This window comes from Hyperolius riggenbachi, chromosome 5 (assembly GCF_040937935.1).
Source record: "Hyperolius riggenbachi isolate aHypRig1 chromosome 5, aHypRig1.pri, whole genome shotgun sequence".
Classification (NCBI taxonomy): Eukaryota; Metazoa; Chordata; class Amphibia; order Anura; family Hyperoliidae; genus Hyperolius; species Hyperolius riggenbachi.
Window position 1 is genome coordinate 13,370,397 of NC_090650.1, and position 20,606 is coordinate 13,391,002.

Sequence of the window (20,606 nt, forward strand, 5' to 3'; positions counted from 1 at the left end):
ATACCCTCGTATGCAGAGGACGTGAGGTCAGAGAAAGGGCGGAAGTACCACAAGGGTACTACCGCTGAACCGCCCGCTGCCCGGCCTCAATGCGTCACTCTCCTAGTCGGACTCCTCCTCACTCACTCCACTGCCAGCCACCGGTACTATTTAACTTTCATCAAACTTTTTTTATGGGGAAGCGGGCAGAGGGGGGAGCGCTAGCGGAGGGGGTGGGGGGAATTTCCGACCCCCCCCCACCGCGATCGGGGCATGCTCCCCCCTTATGCCTGCGACCCCATAGGGCCCCCAAAAGCGGCATGTTCGGGGGAGTTCGGCCCGAACATGCCGAACATCTGGCCCATGTTCGGCCGAACGGACCCGAACCCGAACATCCAGGTGTTCGCCCAACACTACACGGCAGTAGTGTGTAAGTCTCCATAGACTTACATTGCCCTCGTGACGTGCTGAGGTGGGGGAGAGTACCACGGTGTGAAAGTAGCCTTGGGAAAATTGTCATATAGCTAGAGCCAAAAAACAGAGGTGCTTAACTTGAATCCTTGGGCAGATCGCTCCTCCCTGTATTGCCTGATGAAGCGGGATTGAGCCTGCGAAACGCGTTGCAAAATTTTTGGGGGGAGTTTCTAATAAATGTGTTTGACTGTCTGAATCACAGTCGGTGTCGTGTCTGCTTGAGGGAGGTAAGACCACCACTTCCTCCTTCATTTTTGCCATTTGAGTTGGTTTTTAAGCTCATTTAATCTAATTTTACACTTTTGGCGCCTCTGTTCATTGTATACATATATAGCTAGAGCCCTTCAACAGGTTACGTAGTTACATGGTTATTTGGGCTGAAAAACTACATACGTCCATCGAGTTTGACCAGACAAGGTCCTTAACATTTTATGGGATACTGACTGTGGGCCACAATTAATTTTTTTGATGGTGCGGTTGTATTCTGAATGGCAAAAAAGCTTTTAAAAAGCTCAGAGCTAAGATACTGCCAAATGTTTTGTCGCAATCAAGTTGATTCACAAAGTTTTTCTGTTGAATTATCTCTCCTCACTTATTAACTCACAAGGGGCCATATGCAATTCACTTATTCTGAGTTTTCTCCAAGGTACGATTTTCATTCCTTGTCAAAAAATGCTGTTTAACCACTTCAGCCTTCAGTCGTTTTTCACCTTATGCATCCAAGCAATTTTCACCTCCCATTCATTCGCCAATAACTTTATCACTAATTATCACAATGCATTGATCTTTATCTTGTTTATTCCGCCACCAATTAGGCTTTCTTTGAGTGGTACATTTTGCTAAGAATTTTTTTTTCTAAATGCATGTTAACAGGAAGATTAAGGAAAAAATGGAAAAAAATCATTATTTCTCAGTTTTCAGCCATTATAGTATTAAAATAATACATGCTACCACAATTAAAACATACATATTTTATTTGCCAATTTCTCCCGGTTATTACACCATTTAACCACTTCAGCCTTCAGTCGTTTTCACTTTATGCATCCGAGCAATGTTCACCTCCCATTCATTAGCCTATAACTTTATCACTACTTATCACAATGAACTGATCTATATCTTGTTTTTTTTTGCCACCAATTAGGCTTTCTTTGGGGGGTACATTTTGCTAAGAGCCATTTTACTGTAAATGCATTTTAACAGGAAGAATAAGAAAAAAACGGAAAAAATTCATTATTTCTCAGTTTTCAGCCATTATAGTTTTAAAATAATACATGCCTCCATAATTAAAACTCACGTATTGTATTTGCCCATATGTCCCGGTTATTACACCATTAAAATTATGTCCCTATCACATTGTATGGCGACAATATTTTATTTGGAAATAAAGGTGCATTTTTTCAGTTTTGCATCTATCACTATCTACAAGTTTAGAATAAAAAAAAATATAGAAATATTTCATCTTTACATTGATATTTAAAAAGTTTAGACTCTTAGGTAAATATTTACATGTTTTTTTTTTATTATTGTAAAGTTGTTGTTTTTTATATTAAACATTTTATATGGGTATTTTTTGGGAGGGTGGGATGTAAACATTACTTTTATAATGTAAATGTGTGTTAAGTTTTATTTTTTTACTTTTAGTTGTAGTTTTACTTTTTGGCCACAAGATGGCAGCCATGAGTTTGTTTACATAACGTCACTCTAAGCGTAACATACGCTTAGAGGGACGCATGGGGGACGCAACAGCCAGAAAAAGCGGAGCTTCTGAGAGAAGCTGTCGCTTTTTCTGCGGGGGAGAGGAATCAGTGATCAGGCACCATAGCCCGATTCACTGATTCGTGGGCTAACGATCCGCGGCCGGGAGCGCGCGTGCACGTGCGCGATCGGCCGCGGGAGCGCGCGGACGCGCACATGGCCTCCTGGGCGTAGCTAGTACGTCCAGGAGGCCAAAGTAGTTAAATTATGTCCCTATGACAATGTATTGTGCCAATATTTTATTTGGAAATAAAGGTGCATTAAAGGTCCATCACTATTTACAAGCTTATAATTAAACAAATATTAGTTGTATACCCTCCTCACATGCATATTAACCACTTGAGGACCACAGTGGTAAACCCCCCTAAAGACCAGGCACATTTTGGCTAAAATGGCCACTGGAGCTTTAAGGCACAGCCCCAGAGGACTTGACGCCAATTGGCGTCAGGCAGTCCTGGGGCTGCCGCTGCGGCCATGCCCATTGGCGTGGGGCGGTCGCCAAGTAGTTAAAAGAGTTCAGACCCTTAGGTAACTATGTTTTTTTTAAAAAAAATTTAATTTTTTTAGTTTATTTTAGTAAAAAATTGTATTTGGGTATTTTTTGGGTGTGGGAGGTAAACAGTTAATTTTAAATGTAATTTATTGTGTCTTTTTGTAATAAAAATGTATGTGCATGTAGTTTTACAATTTGGCCACAAGATGGCCCAGTGATTTTTTTTTGTTTTTCTATCCTGTGAGTGAGCACACTCGTTTACAGGAACTATAAGGAGGACGTGATTTTTTTTTTTTTAGAAAGACCGCGGCCTCTGAAAAAAAGCCGTCGGCTTTTCTACTGGGGACTTAGATCAATGGATGGAAACAATGTTCCCATTCATTGATCTCTGGGCTAACGGGGGGTGACACGAAGCTCGCCTGTGCATGCGATCGCGCGCGGGAGCACGCAGCACCGCTGCAGCAGCCTTTTGGACGTGTCAGTCACGTCCAAAAGGCTAAAATGGTTAAATCACCAGCAAGCAAGAAAATACTCAAAATAATTTTGATAGTTCATTTTCACCAACTTATTGGTACTTTTTCAATTATAAAATGCAGAAAAGTTATTTTTAAAGGGAAGATGGACATTATCTTTTAGGAGAAAACTCAGGAGAAAAAGTTGATTGCATATGCAATTAACTTTTTTACCTGAGTTTGCTCCCAGGAGATAATTTTTCATTTTCTATTAAATTAACTTTTCAGCACTCTGAAAAAGTACCACAAATTTGGTAAAAGAGTACAGTACTATAAAAAATTATTTTGAGTATTGTCTTGCTTGCTGGGGGTTTAAAGGGCAATTTACTTACAAGTTTCAAAATATAACCTAGGAGAAAACTCAGGAGAAAAAACTAATTGCATATGGTCATGGTTTATCTCTCCTTATCTGTTTATCTCTCCTTATATGTTTATCTCATGCATTAGCTCTCCTTAAAAAGTTAAGTTGAAAAATAAGTAAGGTGAGATGAGTCTTTGTGAATCAACTCCAATAAGTCACACCTAGTTCTGTAGATTTACCATTTTTTAGGCATTTGACAGAGGTTAAACATTTCTCTGTGGTAATGGGGTCATTCAAGGACTTGAAATCATTCTCAGAGAATATTATTTTTGGCCCACTTTTGGAAAAAAATATGCTTGAATTTTAGGGAGCAAATCTACAATGTCAGGGGATTTAGTGGGGAAAAAGGCAAGATTGTACAAGGCTTCTTAAACATCATTAAATTCTTCAGCAATAATTCTGGCTTAAAGAGAATCTGTATTGTTAAAATCGCACAAAAGTAATCATACCAGTGCGTTAGGGGACATCTCCTATTCCCCTCTGTCACAATTTCACCGCTCCCGCCGCATTAAAAGTAGTCAAAAACAGTTTTAAAAAGTTTGTTTATAAACAAACAAAATGGCCACCAAAACAGGAAGTAGGTTGATGTATAGTATTTTGCAGTAGGAGAACAGCGGCGTCAGCAGAATAAAAGTGGATAAAACCTTTAAAATTTTCAAGGAGGAAGTGGTGGACTTACCTCCATAAAGCAGACACGAAAGACTGTCTGAAAAGTAGCAATCACATTTATTATACAGTACCCCAAAAGTGCAACGCGTTTCGCAGGCCGAGCCCGCTTCATCAGGCAATAAACGTGGGGACAAAACAGAATTTCGTCAATAGCAGGTGTAGTGCCTCAGTTGATGTACAGTATGTCCATACATAGAAAATACATCCATACACAAGCAGGCTGTATACAGCCTTCCTTTTGAATCTCAAGAGATCATTCGTGTGTTTACCTTCTGTCCCCTGCAGCTCTCATCCACTGAAGAGTGACAGGCTGTGAGGCTGATTGTTTCTTCCTGCAGACAGCTCTGCCCTGTCTGTAATTCCTCAGTATGTGTCAGCCAGCTCCTTTCACAGCCTAACAGAGGAGGATTTTTATCCAGCTTTCTTCTCTCACTGATAAGAAAGCAGGGATGCTGCTGGCTTATGTAAATAACACACACACTGGAGTGTGCATAGAGGGGCTTGGAGAGGGGCGTGCATAACAGATCAGCACGAAGAGTTGGCAGCCTTCCAGACACAGGGCGACAAGTCAGACAGGGGAAAGATACATTGATTTATTACAGAGACGGTGATAGTAGAAAGTGCTGCAGTAAGCCAGAGCACATTAGAATAGGTTTAGGAACTTGTAGGATGGTAGAAAAAAGGATGACGTTTTTGTTACAGAGTCTCTTTAACCACTTCAGCCTTCAGTCGTTTTCACTTTATGCATCCGAGCAATTTTCACCTCCCATTCAGTAGCCTATAACTTTATCACTACTTATCACAATGAACTGATCTATATCTTGTTTTTTTCCGCCACCAATTAGGCTTTCTTTGGGGGGTACATTTTGCTAAGAGCCACTTTACTGTAAATGCATTTTAACAGGAAGAATAAGAAAAAAACTGAAAAAATTCATTATTTCTCAGTTTTCAGCCGTTATCGTTTTAAAATAATACATGCCTCCATAATTAAAACTCATGTATTGTATTTGCTCATATGTCCCGGTTATTACACCATTAAAATTATGTCCCTATCACAATGTATGGCGACAATATTTTATTTGGAAATAAAGGTGCATTTTTTTCGTTTTGCATCTATCACTATTTACAAGTTTAAAATGAAAAAAAATTAGAAATATTTCATCTTTACATTGATATTTAAAAAGTTTAGACCCTTAGGTAAATATTCACATGGTTTTTTTTTTATTGTAATGTTTTTTTGTTTTTTTTTGTATTAAACATTTTATTTGGGTATTTTTGGGAGGGTGGGATGTAAGCCATAGTTTTATAATGTAAATGTGTCTTGAGTTTTATTTTTTTCACTTGTAGTTGTAGTTTTACTTTTTGGCCACAAGATGGCGGCCATGAGTTTGCTTACATGACGTCACTCTAAGCGTAACATACGCTTAGAGCGACGTATGGGGGACATTACAGCCAGAAAAAGCACAGCTTCCGAGAGAAGCTGTCGCTTTTTCAGCGGGGGAGAGCAATCAGTGATCAGGCACCATAGCCCGATTCACTGATTGCCAGGCTAACAAACCGCAGCCGGGAGCGCGCGTGCACGCGCGCGATCGGCCGCGGAAGCAGGCGGACGCGCACATGGCCTCCTGGGCGTAGCTACTACGTCCAGGAGGCCAAAGTAGTTAAATACAGATATATTTTTTTTTTCAAACTCAGCGTACACATCAGTGCTTCCACCCAGTTAGCGGATTAGCTTCATGCTAGCACTCCTGTTACTGGGTCAGTTTTGCATCATTGTTCGATTATATTCATCTTTATTATTTACTACTATTCATAGAAAACAAGATTAAAAAGACATCACAAACCAAGAGTATCTGTACGCCGATCAAACATACCTTCACCCAACACCACCCATATCAATCATACATACATACATACATTCATTCATACCACATGGTCATTTTTTCCTCTTTCCCCTCCCCTTCCCTAAAAAAAGAGAAAAAAAGGATGTTCTGCTTAATTATCCCGATCTGGCCTCTATTGGTGAAACAGGAGGAAAACATTGGATTACATATACAATACAGATTTAATTCAAATTTTATGCAGCTTGGTATTGGACCAATCAAAATCAGTAGGAGGCGCACATGACTGATCCAATTCCCAGCTGCATGCAATTTGCACTAATCTGCAAGCAAGATTTCATTTTTAACATCTCATTGATCATCTCAGTCAGTAAGCTTCATCATTTAAGGATTGTATGTTTCCAAAATATATCACTGCTGAATTAAATGCTGAATAATTTTCTTTTTGCCTGGACTTCAGACTAGAACATACACCCCCCATAGTCCCTTCAAAGAGGCACGCATCCACTCACCGTAATTTGACACCAAACGCAGTGTAGTCCCGTCAGACCTTGGTAACACTTAATGGCTTTGTGGCACTTTTCACATTTCGTTGGGCAGTTCCCCTCCACCCAAAAATGATGCATGACCTGCACAGAAATAAGAGAATTTACCAAATCTGACTTTTTTCTTAGAAGTAAAAACATCTAACCATATATCTTCTCTTTGATCTGCTGCCTGGTACACTTACATTTGTGGTCTTTTTTGATTTCACGTAGGTTTTAATGCAAGATGGAGGCGCTCTTGAAACGCAGCGCTCATGGACGGTATATTTGCAAACTGTAAAATAATTTAAAAAATAAGTTAGCAAAAAGTTTAACGAAAATGCAATGGTTCACTCTACAGCTGAAAACCATGGCCAACGTGCAATTAACTTTTTTCCCTAAGATTTCTCCTAGGAAATAATTTTTCAGTTTCTTCATAAAATAACTTTTCAGCACTCTGCAATTGAAAAAGTACCACAAAGTAGGTGAAAAAGCGCTGTAAAATGATTCTATATCACCTGTGAGAAAACCCAGGAGAAAAAGTTAATTGCATAGGAGTCCGGGCCAATTTTCTCTTTAGAATAACTTTTCAGCAACCTATGCTCCCCACAATTAAATTCACATTGCATATCTGGCGTATTACCGCCTCTATGGCCGGGTTGAGGTCCTCTCCCTCACCATTATTACCAATATTGGGCAACCCCTCCTTTAAACCAGGTCTTTCTGAGTCCTTCATGAGCACTTGGTATAAATTGGGTTACTTTAACCTTAAGGATTGGATACATCCCCTCACAGGTAAACCACATACTAGAGCTCAACTTGAAAACAAAATGTCCTTCACTCCTCAACGGATTATGGAACATAATCAAATTATCCATTTTATACATTCAATTATCCACACATCTGAAATTACGCTACATTTTTCTCCTTTTGAGCGATTATGTGACAATGCAGGACATCAGAAAGGCCTGATTTCCCAAATCTATGTTTTGTTGTTGACTAAATCTGGATCCTGGTCCCCAGATCACTCCTATATGGCAAAATGGTCGTCTGCAATCTCCACATCTATATCTTTAGACGACTGGCTTGACATATGGGACAATGCTAAACATTCCTCAATGTGTATCCAAATCAGGGAGAATATATACAAAATTTTATTTCGCTGGTATCTTACACCGGAAATCCTATCAAAAGCCTACCCTGGCTCGTCCGATCTATGTTGGAGAGGATGCAATAACAAAGGCACCCTAGAGCACATCTTCTGGTTCTGCCCTCTTCTCACCCCTCTATGGAACAAGATACAGGAACTGATCCATTCCACTACTGGTGTCATGATACCTCTGGATCCTCTTCATATGCTTTTAGGCAAACCTATCCCAAAGATTAACAAACACACAAATCGTCTAATTACCCATATAACGACAGCAACTAGGTTGGCTATAGCCTCCTCCTGGAAGAAAATAGCTCCACCAGACATCTCTGAGGTCATCCTCAAAGTCAACTGGACTAGATCAATGGAACAATTGACAGCCTCCCTGAGAGACACAGAAAATAACTTTCATAAAATCTGGGATTCATGGCCTTACGTATCCCCAGTCTATCAACCCCCTTAAAGTTACAGCCGCAAGTCTATTTTTGGATCTAATGAGGTCTCATGACACCAGAGAGATACTATTTTATCTTACCATACCATAGAACAACATTGGGCCCTAATCTAAAGGCACTGGTCAACCCTTCTTTCTTTTCTCTTCTCTTCTATTTTTTCTTCTTTCCTATAACCCTGGTCGCAAGAAGCACTGCCGTGTCTTCTCCGCCCCATCTGATTTCCCTCCACACCCATCTCCTACCTTTTCCTTCAATCTCTCTCTTAGTTGTAATAGCTTACTTTCCTCTTATAGGGATTGATATAATCTTCTATAAAGAAGAACAAATTCTTTTTCCTTTCCAACAGGTTAAATATTTTATAAACGTTAGAATTAGTATCTGCTATAAGTACCCAGGTTGAGAACAACACTTAAAATCCACCGCCACCAAGGATACACTCCCAATCTCACTGGACTTTTTTGCTATTTGCTAGACGGGTGCTTCCTTCATGAGATCATCTGAACAAACTCTTTCAAGCTTGATCTAATCCCTACTTATTGATACTACAAAGCACTACTGTTACTCTTACTTTAATGTTATATATGTTGTTACCATGACATTTGTTGGAAACATGCTCTATTACTTTTCCTATTCATGTTAAAAGCTTGTATGATACTTTTATTGACAAGATGGAAATCAATAAAAAGAGTATAACAAAAAAAAAAAAAGAATAACTTTTCAGAATTTTGCAAATGAAAAAGTAACAAAAAGTAGTTGAAACAGTACTATCATAATTATTTTGAGCATTTGCTTGCTTTTCGGGGTTTATAAAGCATTTTATTGACACAGCCTTCGGGCAGGGTCCTCATGTCTCCTACCTGTTCATGCACCTCCATCATTGTAAACCCATCCTATTGATCTGAGTGAACTCGACTTGCCCAATCTCCATGCTCCCATCCAGTGACTGACTAAGCATTACTTTGTACTCATACTGTGCTGTGTGATCTCCATGCTCCCCTCCAGTGACTAAGCATTACCTTGTACTCATACTGTGCTGCGTGATCTGGTCTTTCTTGTATTCAGGTATTGTCATATTGCTGTATGTCACCCCTAAATATTGTCTGTAACCTAAACTAATGTACAGCGCTGCGTAATATGTTGAGGCTTTATAAATACAATAAATAAATAAAAGGTGTGAAAAGATCACCTAGGACAGAGGTGTCCAAAGTCTGGCCCAAGGGCCAAATGTGGCCCACCAAGCCTTTTGAGATTTTAATTGCATGCAGCCCGCAGGTCATTGCTGTGGACCCGCATACAATAATGTTTAGGGCCAATCTGCGTCACTGTTCTCCCCCCCCCCCCCCCCCCCTGTTCTCCTACAGTCCCCATAGGAATTAGTATAGAACTGCAAAGAAATGGCCAACGGAGTGCACACTCAGCATACATTGGAAAATGTCAGCCATTTTTGTAGCCAGTGATTACTGTGAGACTATGGAAAATGGCCGCAGAAGTCTCGGTGGAGGGGAAGAAGAATAGAGACATGGGCCTGGATGTGATGAGTAAAGGAAAGCCACTTAAGTCACCAGTAGCTACTATGCCAGCAGCAGCCACTCATTAATAGATGCCACTGCACACCAAAGGAGGCATGCTGACTGCACAATGGTATATGCTTTATCTCCTGTGAAAATGTTTTATTTGACAAAACGATAATAGGCATCGTGTACCTATGGAAATAAGAAAAAAAATGTATTTTGTTTTGCTAATTTGGCCTCCTAGCTATCTCAAGACAGATGATATGGCCCTTGGTTTAAAAAGTTTGGGCACCCCTGGCCTAAGAGAAACAGTGAATTGTGTATGGGCCCTTGTCAATAAAATGCCTTTAAAACCCAGAAAAAAATATGCAAAATCATTTTGATAATACTTTTTCAACTTTTTGGTACTCTTTCAATTGCAAAGGGCTGAAAAGTTACTTTAAAAACAATTATTTCCTAGGGAAAAACCCAGGCGTAAAAGTGATATGCATATGGGCCCATGGCCCATATGCACTTAACTTTTTCCACCCATATGGATTTAACTTTTTCTCCTAAGTTTTCTCCTAGGATATAATTTTTGAACTTCTTTTTAGAAAAAAACTTTCCAGCCCTTTGCAACTATAAAGATGCGAAAAAATAGGTGAGAAAGTACTAAATTATTAGAAATTATTTTGAGCATCTTCTTGCTTGCTGGTGGTTTAAAAGCCATTTTATTAACAAGTTTGAAAATATCACCTTATAGAAAACTAAAAAGTTAATTGCATATGGGCCCATGTGGCTAAATTGTTTTATTTGAAAGAAAATGTATCAGTGAGTTTTAAGGGTCAGATTATGGTTACTAAGGTCAGGGGTAATCTTTAGGGGCTTGGCCAAAGCATACCTGAAATGACATGTGACATGATGACATAAACATGGATGCATATATATCAATAAGCCTATGTAGAACCTGCCTGTGCTCACTGTTTAACCACTTCAGCACCACAGGGTTTTTTGCTTAAAAACCAGAGCAATTTTCACATTTCAGCGCTCCTCCCATTCATTCACCAATAACTTTATTGCTACTCATCAGATGTAAATGATCTATATCTTGTTTTTTTTGCCACAAATTATGCTTTGTGAGGGTGATATTTGCTTTTAGTAATTATGTTATTATCTGTGCATTTTAAAGGGAAAAATTAGGAAAAAAAAGGAAAAATACTCTATTTCTCCATTTCCGTCCACTATAGTTTTCAAATAAACAATGTTACCATAGGTAAAACCCACAAATTGTATTTGCTAATTTGTCCTGGTTATCTCAACATTTAAATAATGTTCCTAGTACAATGTATGGCGATAATATATTAGTTTCTGGTTTGTGTTTTTTGTTTTCTCATTGTACTCTATCAGTAATTAAAAGCCCTTATCTTCATGATTAACAGTAATACACTCTCATGGCATACATATTTTAAAAGCTAAATCCCTAGGGTAACTATGTATTCTCTTTTCAATGCTGTCACTTTTGGTTTTTTTTACAAGTATTTATTTAGGGGTATAGAGTACATGAAAATAACAGTTGTATTGCTTTTCATTCAGTTTTCCGGTAAAATAAATCACATGACTTAGCCCTCAGTTGTCAAACACCACAAAATCTATTCTCTCACTTGTCACGGTTAAAATGATACCCTATATACATAATCAGATAGCTTATTGGGCATACAGCACACTGTTTACCACAAGTACGCCTATCTACTCCCCTGAGCTTCAGATGAAGTTTTGTGGGGAGTAGATAAGCGTAGCAAGGGATTCAAAGTGGTTAATATGTATTTGTTTACTTATTTATTTTTTACACTTAAAGATTTACTAGAGTAATGTGATCAGTATGCAAATGAAATAGTCGAACTGCAAGAAGGCAGTCCTGTGCTAAAGAGTAAACAGAAGAAAATTAGTTTGGTCCGGGCATGCAAACACGGTTGATAACAAGAGACCCCTGGAATGTTTAAATGTTCATTGTTGCTTTTTTTGCTGGCAGCTGAATGAACCAGATTGTATATCACATTGACATGGGTTCTGTGAAGAAGTTTTTCAGAGAAATGTAGCCCCTACATTAAAAATAGGAATACGAGATTGTAGGAAGGTTCTACATAATATCGCTGCTACTCATACAATAAATTATCACATACATTTATTTTTAGTTCAGGTTATTATTTGTTTTTTTCCTTTTACTTTTGGCTCCCTTCCTTCCTTCTGCCTAGAAGTAAAATGTAAACCCGCACCCATCACCATCCTCCTCCCATCATCAAAGCTTCCAAATTTGAAGATACTGTACCCATACCCTGAGCCACACCATCCATTGTTGCTTGACACTGAAGGTCAAGTGGCACATTACACAGCCCTCATGTTCTTGAACTCACCACATGTTGCACCCCACAAGGATGTGACCCATCCATGTTCTTGTCCTAAGTCATGTAACCTTTTATGGGACTGAATGAGATGGAGGGTGAATGGCCAAAGTAGACACACTCTCCTCTAATTAAATTAAGATAAGAGAATGATTAGTGCCTCTATGTTATCTGCTTCCAGAGGGCATTGAGTGAGGCCCTATTGCTACACAAGACCAGAGCAACCCACATTGCATTATTCTATATTTCTACATTCCCCTCATGCTACATTTTGGGAAGCCAAGGGCAAGGCAGTTCCCAAATTACTTGTTATTGTCTTTGCTGCTCATGCAAAATGGTCACCCTTTATATCTGAACCTACTTTAAACTAAGCATGGTTTTGACACATGTTCAGTATACAAAACCTCTTCCTATCTGCCAAGCAAGGCTCCTCCAACTTGTGACATGAATGTGTGCTCTCAATGTACGCTATAAATGTACAAAACAATAAAGTTCATTTTTACAAAAGTTACTCTGTAAAGCTGTTCTTACTGTGGACAATTCTGTGGAGATGCTTTGATGGTGCTACTAAAAATAAATGAGATACTTCCAAGAAGAGACATGGGCATTTATGGGGAGATGGTGGATTTGTTTGTGTAGACAGTGTGCTGTTGTGTATTGGGTAGAAGAACTTTAACCCGTTCTAATGAACTTTTCTTCTAGGTTTTCTCATCATAAAAATATTGTCATAATTTTTAAACATCTAGCTCCTGAAAAAGTTTAAAAGTAATATCAACTTTAGGCCAATTTATTTAGAGTCCAAGTTTACTTGTAGGAAACTAAAACGATACTTTGATAAAGTGTGAAAGCAACTGTGAAATAACGAAAAAAAGTTTAAAGAATTAGGGCCCGGGCTTTATTTACTATCTCCAATAATTTTTGCATTTTAGAGACTTGGTTCAAACAAAGCATGACCATCTTTCCAGAAGATGCAAAACACCATAGCCAATAAATCTTAGCTCGGGCTGTTGTTTCACTAGTCTTCAGAAGGTCAATAATTGCAGGAAACATTATGCATATAAAATGAGAAAACCTTATCAGAGCAGGCCAGGAAATGCGTAATTCAATTCAGTCCCCAAGTAAAATTTTTAAAAAATGACCCCCCCCCCACCCTTCGAATGATGAGTGCTTTGAAGACAAATTGATGGCAGCGAAATAGACTGGTGTCATTTGTTAATAAAATATCTACATTTTCCAAAATATACGCTTACGAGCAGCTGGCAAGCACAAAAGTAAAAGCCATATGAGTTTATGATCCTCGGTCTATTGGTTTATCTGATCCTTAAATAGCTGATTAGCCCATTTCCAGCGAGCAAGTGTTGTCAGTGATGCCATGTACTCAGTACAAGTCCATTTGTAACCTACAACAACTCCACTATGTCTTCATTGGGCCAATTTGTTGCTTTCCGGAATACACCATCTGCTCTGAACATTTGATTTTCCAGGCACATTAAGGAAAAAATATGACATTGTAGCATCAATGTCATTACTTCGAAAAACAAGACATGTTGTAGTGACTGGGAATGGAGAGGCCGAGCATTATGCTGCATAGATAGTTTGTACAAACTTTTCAAGTTGGATAATCAGGTTTTTTTACATTTTAATCAGGTTTGAAAAATTAGATTTCAAACCAATCTGGAAAGCCGCACATTTACATAATGAGGGCTCAAATAACAGATTTTACAGAATTATCCATTATCAATAATTTTTAACTTATGAGATAAGTTAAGTCAAGAAGACAGAAAACATGGACCAGCTTATCTTTGCATTATTTCTTTCTGAGGTTTAAAACTCCAGTGCCTTTAATAATAATAATAATAAAAATAATAATAATAATAATAACAATAGTAATTTATACAGCGCTAACATCTTCTGAGGCACTTACTGCCATTGAATATGGGAATGTCTAGTTTATGGTTGAATTACAGTAAATACACTTTGAATTTGTTAGTTTTGTACTGGATGCATTTAGAAACTGTTTAAGTCCATCTTCAAAACTGAACATAATTATTATTTTTGTAAGTAGTTTTGGAAATAAGATATCAAACCAATCTGGTAATGATATCTTATAAAATGTCAATAATGTTAAAAACATTAGATATCATTGATTTTTGACTTACGGAATGAGCTCAGTCAGATTAAAAAAACAAATCATGAACCCCACATTGGCAATAATTTGTTCAAATTCCCAAGATTCAAAAATCCTTTTCATTTAGGTTTAAACCTCCAGCAGTACCATTAAATATGGTTGTGACCACTTACGGCTATAACTACAATGGCTGGGATTTTTTGTTTTTGTATTTAACGCTAGCAGAAAACATTCAAATCCCACTGAAGTGATGAGTTTAACAACCTAACATTTACAATCAACCATATAATCATTATTATTTGTAACGTTTGTGGAATTCTCTCCGTGATCAGCGCACAAGGCGTGCGCTGACACGGCGGAAATCCTCCACAAGCGCATAATTTGCGGGAACCCAGCAAAAGGTGCAACGCACCTGTAGAGGGAAATTCCTGTCGGCAGGTGGAGCTGTGGAGTGGAGAGGAACAGCTCCTCTGCCCTGCCACAGACGCCAGACAGGAATTGCACGAAGGGAAGGAACGCAGGGCAAGATAGCCCTGAAAGAGAGAGATCAAAGCGACAGAGGGTATGTGTGTCCACCAATCTAGTCGCCACCCTGCGACGATGAACACACAACCAGGAAGATAAGGTGAGAAGGCAATCACCAGAGATGGCGATTGCTAACAGCGACACAAGACAGAATAAGCACAGAGGAGGAATGTATGTGTGTGCACCAATCTAGCAGCCAACCTGCGACGGCGGACACACAACAGAGGAAACCGAGTGAGAACGCAATCGCCTGAGAAGCAATTGCAAATGAGAATGAGCAAAGGGACAGATTGTATGTGTGTGCACCAATCTAGTCGCCAACCCGCGACGGTGCATACACAACAGCAGATATGAAGTAGGAACGCAATCGCGAGAGAGGCGATTGCCAGAGGTGACACAAGGCTACAGCAAGGCAGAGCACGAGAGTAGCAAAGGCACAGCAAATCATACAATGAGAAGATAAGGAAAATAATAAACGCTAACTAAACGCGAACACCGCACTCATTCGCAACAGCGAACGCGTTTTCTGCGCGGTCTCCGCATGTTAAGCACAACAGAGACAAGCACGCCTAACTAACCACCGACAGACAAACATGAAACAGAGGACGCGAGCGCTTGCTTCACGGTTACCTCACCGAGCCTCCAGCAAGCGTTCGTAGCAGACAAAACAGGTACACGAAAACAGGAATAAGTGAGAGATACGATCCACTGCTCTTTCCGCCAGATAGAGATGTAGCGAACGGTTCGCCAGCGAACGGTTCCAGGCGAACATTGGGAGTTCGCGTTCGCCTGCGCCAGGCGAACCTTTGCGGAAGTTCGATTCGCCCCATAATGCACTATGAGGGTCAACTTTAACCCTCTGCATCACAGTCAGCAGGCACATTGTAGCCATTCAGGCTACAGTAAGCCCTGGAGCCCCACCCCCCCTTATATAAGCCAGGGTCAGGCGGCCATTACACTCACTCGTGTGCCTGCTATTAGACAGACTAGGGCGAGCTGCTGCAGACTTGTTCTTCTAGGGACAGATTAGTTAGGTTCTTGGCTGCTTAGTTTGCTCCTAGCTGATTGTTATTGCTTTTATAGCACCCTAGCTCTTTTCAGAGCTCATCCTGCATTTTTTTTTTTACTGTGTGTCAAACTGACACTTTTGTTGTATGCACAGCCTTGCTAATTGATAGTGTGTGTGTGCCACTGCCAGCAGCCCAGCACATTCAGTGACTGACTACCTGTGTGTGTGACAGACAGGGAGCTGCACATTGTACTACCCAGTACTGCATATACCCAGTACCTGTTGTGTTTACTTAACCCACCTCATCACTGCATATACCTAGCTTTGTGTTGAGTGAACCCAGCTCACTGCATCCTACTACTACCTGTTGTGTTTACTTAACCCACCTCATCACTGCACATAACTACCTGTTGTGTTGAGTAAACCCAGCTTACTGCATATACCTACTACCTGTTGTGTTAAGTGAACCCAGCTCACTGCATATACCTACTACCTGTTGTGTTTACCTAACCCACCTCATCACTGCACACAACTACCTGTTGTGTTAAGTGAACCCAGCTCACTGCATATACCTACTACCTGTTGTGTTGAGTGAACCCAGCTCACTGCATATACCTACTACCTGTTGTGTTTACTTAACCCACCTCATCACTGCACATAACTACCTGTTGTGTTAAGTGAACCCAGCTCACTGCATATACCCACTACCTGTTGTGTTGAGTGAACCCAGCTCACTGCATATACCTACTACCTGTTGTGTTGAGTGAACCCAGCTCACTGCATATACCTACTACCTGTTGTGTTAAGTGAACCCAGCTCACTGCATATAACTACTACCTGTTGTGTTGAGTGAACCCACCTCATCACTGCACATAACTACCTGTTGTGTTGAGTGAACCCAGCTCACTGTATATACCTACTACCTGTTGTGTTGAGTGAACCCAGCTCACTGCATATACCTACTACCTGTTGTGTTTACTTAACCCACCTCATCACTGCACATAACTACCTGTTGTGTTAAGTGAACCCAGCTCACTGCATATACCTACTACCTGTTGTGTTGAGTGAACCCAGCTCACTGCATATACCTACTACCTGTTGTGTTTACTTAACCCACCTCATCACTGCACATAACTACCTGTTGTGTTAAGTGAACCCAGCTCACTGCATACACCTACCTTCATTCCCCGCGGTGACAATGGCAGACTTGCCCTCCATAACGGATTCCCGTTAAAAGGATTTAAAGTTGATTCATGACAATTAGGGACGCAAAAGGTCCTCCTGAGTCCTGTATTGTTATTTTTGGTCACTACCTCAGGGCGGGCGTGCATGCCTGCCTGCCTGCTGCCCTCCTTGCCTGGATGTGCAGTGGTAGCCGTTGCTCAGGCTCCACACCGGATTCCATCCCTCATTCCCCGGCCATTACCTGGGGTCACTCACAAATGGCAGACTTGCCCGCCTCCATATGATTCTCGTGAAAGGAATGTGGTGTCATCTTTGCCCGCCATAACGGATTCCCGTTAAAAGGATTTAAAGTTGATTCATGACAATTAGGGACGCAAAAGGTCCTCCTGAGTCCTGTATTGTTATTTTTGGTCACTACCTCAGGGCGGGCGTGCATGCCTGCCTGCTGCCCTCCTTGCCTGGATGTGCAGTGGTAGCCGTTGCTCAGGCTCCACACCGGATTCAAACCCCTCATTCCCCGGCCATTACCCGGGGTCACAAATGGCAGACTTGCCCGCCTCCATATGATTCTCGTGAAAGGAATGTGGTGTCATCTTTGCCCGCCATAACTGGTTCTCGTTAAAGGATTTAAAGTACATTCATTTCAAATACACAGCAGGGCCTCGAAAGTCCTCCTCCTGTATTGTTATTTTTGGTCACTACCTCGGGGCGGGCGGGCGTGCATGCCTGCCTGCTGCCCTCCTTGGATGTGTAGTGGTAGCCGTTGCTCAGGCTCCACACCGGATTCAAACACCTCATTCCCCGGCCCATACCCGGGGTCACAATGGCAGACTTGCTCGCCTCCACAGGATTCTCATTGTAGCGGTACTGAACAAGTACACAGCAAGTAGAAAATGTAATTTAAAAACAAAACGTAAGCTTTTTAACAATGCCATGGAAAGTTGAGAAGGAAGTCACACATTACCTGACATCACTGAGTGAGGAAGAGCAATCTCGCCATGTTGTGCAGTAGTCCAGCATGGCCGTCACTAAACAAACAGCTGTTTGCAGTGCGTTACACAGTGAGTTTGGTGTGTCAGTGTGAAGCAGTACTCTAATTACACTCCATGATTGATGTATACACATGCAAGATGTTTTAAAGCACGTTAGGCCTGCAATTTAGCATTCAATGTGATTTCTGCCCTTAAAACGCTGCTTTGCGTCACATCCAGATTTTTCCCCGGGACTTTTGGCATGTATCCCACTCCGCCATGCCCCCCTCCAGGTGTTAGACCCATTGAAACATCTTTTCCATCACTTTTGTGGCCAGCATATTTTTTTCTATTTTTCAAAGTTCGCCTCCCCATTGAAGTCTATTGCGGTTCGCGAACTTTACCGCGAACCGAACCTTCCGCGGAAGTTCGCGAACCCGGTTCGCGAACCGAAAATCGGCGGTTTGCGACATCTCTACCGCCAGAGCGAGTGCGATCCAAGTAAGGCAACAGGGCTAGCAGGATCCACTGCTCTTACCGTCAGAGTAAGTGCGATCCAAGTATAGCAAGAGAGTTGCAGACCAGAAGGATCCACAGCCGCTACTGCTAGAGGCTCAGGCTAGTGTGATCCAAGCACAACAGACAGACAGAACAGAAGGGTCTACCAGTAACAACCGCTGTTCTGGTTAGCACCCCACAGACAGACAGAACAGGCAATACAAATAATACAATCCTGACTGCTCTAGCAAGGATGCCTAGTGCAGTCCCAGGAATTACTCTAAGCTAATCTTCAAACAATAAGCAAGGCTGACACTCCAGGAGTGTTTCACAGGACAAACTCTTATGACCAGCCACTTACTGTGGAATCACATGGTATATATAGAGCAAGCCTACAAAGGATGTGGCTAGGCAATTTGCATGACAAACGTATGCAAATTCCTCAGCAGCAGCAAGCTGCAAAACTGACAAAAGGTCTCTCTTCCAGAGATCTGCAGAATGCAGACCTGAACAGTGGTCAAAAAGCTGCCTGCGCAGGCAGCTGAGCGGATCATTACAGTACCCCCCCCCCCCCCCCCCCTCTAGGGTCGGATTCCAGACGAGCCTCTAAACTGATATTTGCAAAAGACTCTAACTGAAGACTTATGAAGGTCGGGACAGCCCGACAAGGCCCAATTCCAGAGTCAGCCCACCCGAAACCGACCTCATCGGAAGGAGAAGCCACCGAAACATGCCCATCAGCACCACAAGTCTCAGTGTAACACCCATCAGGACTGTGAATGCCAGAGAAGAAGCCATCGACACCCACCGAGCCATGCCCACCACCTTCCAGGGACCATCCAAAAATACCAAACCTGCCACAATACCCATTCGAAGTGTCCCTTTCCACAAAGCACCCACTGCTGATCTCAACTAAGGTACCAGGAAATATTTCTCCCAGGATCTCCCAGAGCACTTTGAAGCTCCGCAGAGATCCCAGGAGGGCAGAACGATCACCAGGCTCACACGGAGAACTATCAAGAACCCCTATGGAACCAATGACAATTCCGGATCAGAATTACCAGAACAAGCATCAAGACCAGGGCCTTCAGGGACCACCTCTGGGCATGCAGACAGGCAGGCAACATCAGAACAGGTTTCCACCAAGGAAGCATCTGAGCAGGCTGGCAACCGAGACACACTTGGGCTTTCTGGGTCACAGAACACATCGGGGTACACTAGCCCAAGGGGAACCTCAGGACACGTCGAGGAACTACCAACCTCAGAGTCCGTTACGACAAGACCAAAACCAGAACCGGGCAGAGAATCATCACGAGCAGTGGTCTGAAGCACTGGACTTTCAAAAGAAGGCTTGGACTCAAACCTAGAAATCTCTGTGACAATAATATCATCATTGACTACATATGAGTGAAGCTCCACCAGAGCTGCAAAGGTAGTCAGCACAACAGAAATGCCCACTGAAGTGGGCAAAACCTCAGACGGATCTGGGAGGCAGGAGGTATCTCCTAGAAGTTCTGCACCCATTAGGAGGGACTTGGAAACCTCCAACACATCAACTAAGACCTCTGAAATGTCATTTTCCAAGTTTTCTAGGAAGGGTTCTGAACTATCCATGTTACAGGGCTGAACATTAAATACCTCCTGCAGGCAGGGCAGATGTCCCAGGAATGGTTCCACCATAAGCTGAGACTGAATTTCATCATCATGAGCGGGATGTACAGGAATATTTACTGGAACACACACTGACTCCCTAACTCCAATCTCACTGCACCCAGAATTCTGCGTAGCAGTCAAACTAGCTTGCAACTCTAAAACTGCAGAAAAACAGGTGAGTATAGTAGCAATACCTAGACGAGCCTCTAGGGACGCTGCAGGAGATTCTAAACAAGGCCATATTAACTCATCCAGAGTACAGGGTGCAGAATCAGCATTTTCCTTAGAACAAGAAAGGGACTCACAAATGTCAGTGCGAGTGGAGATCATGTTTTCATTCATGGTACAGGGCAGGTTCAGAGAAAGCTGAAAGCTTCTCTGAGCAAAGCAAAGAAGCTTCAGCATCAGATTCGCAAAACCAAAGCGCTGTCTCACTCTTAGATTCGGCTAACAATGCCGAATCCGAGGAGTCAGAACGCAAACCTTGCGAATTCAAAATCGCTTTAGGTTGTGAAACTGACGCTTCCATAGCGCA

The 20,606-nt window shown here is 41.5% G+C and overlaps 1 protein-coding gene across 4 annotated transcripts in view; it reads right to left on the reverse strand.

Moving 5' to 3' along the window:
* DGKB (diacylglycerol kinase beta) overlaps positions 1-20,606 on the reverse strand; it is an 849,394-nt gene that overhangs the window by 474,068 nt on the left and 354,720 nt on the right. For all 4 annotated transcript variants that reach the window (XM_068235094.1, XM_068235095.1, XM_068235097.1 and 1 more), the window contains 2 exons: positions 6,815-6,903; positions 6,597-6,713 (listed from right to left, as the gene is read on the reverse strand). In XM_068235094.1, coding sequence (XP_068091195.1) covers positions 6,597-6,713; positions 6,815-6,903 — 206 coding nt within the window. The remainder of the gene's footprint in view (positions 1-6,596; positions 6,714-6,814; positions 6,904-20,606) is intronic.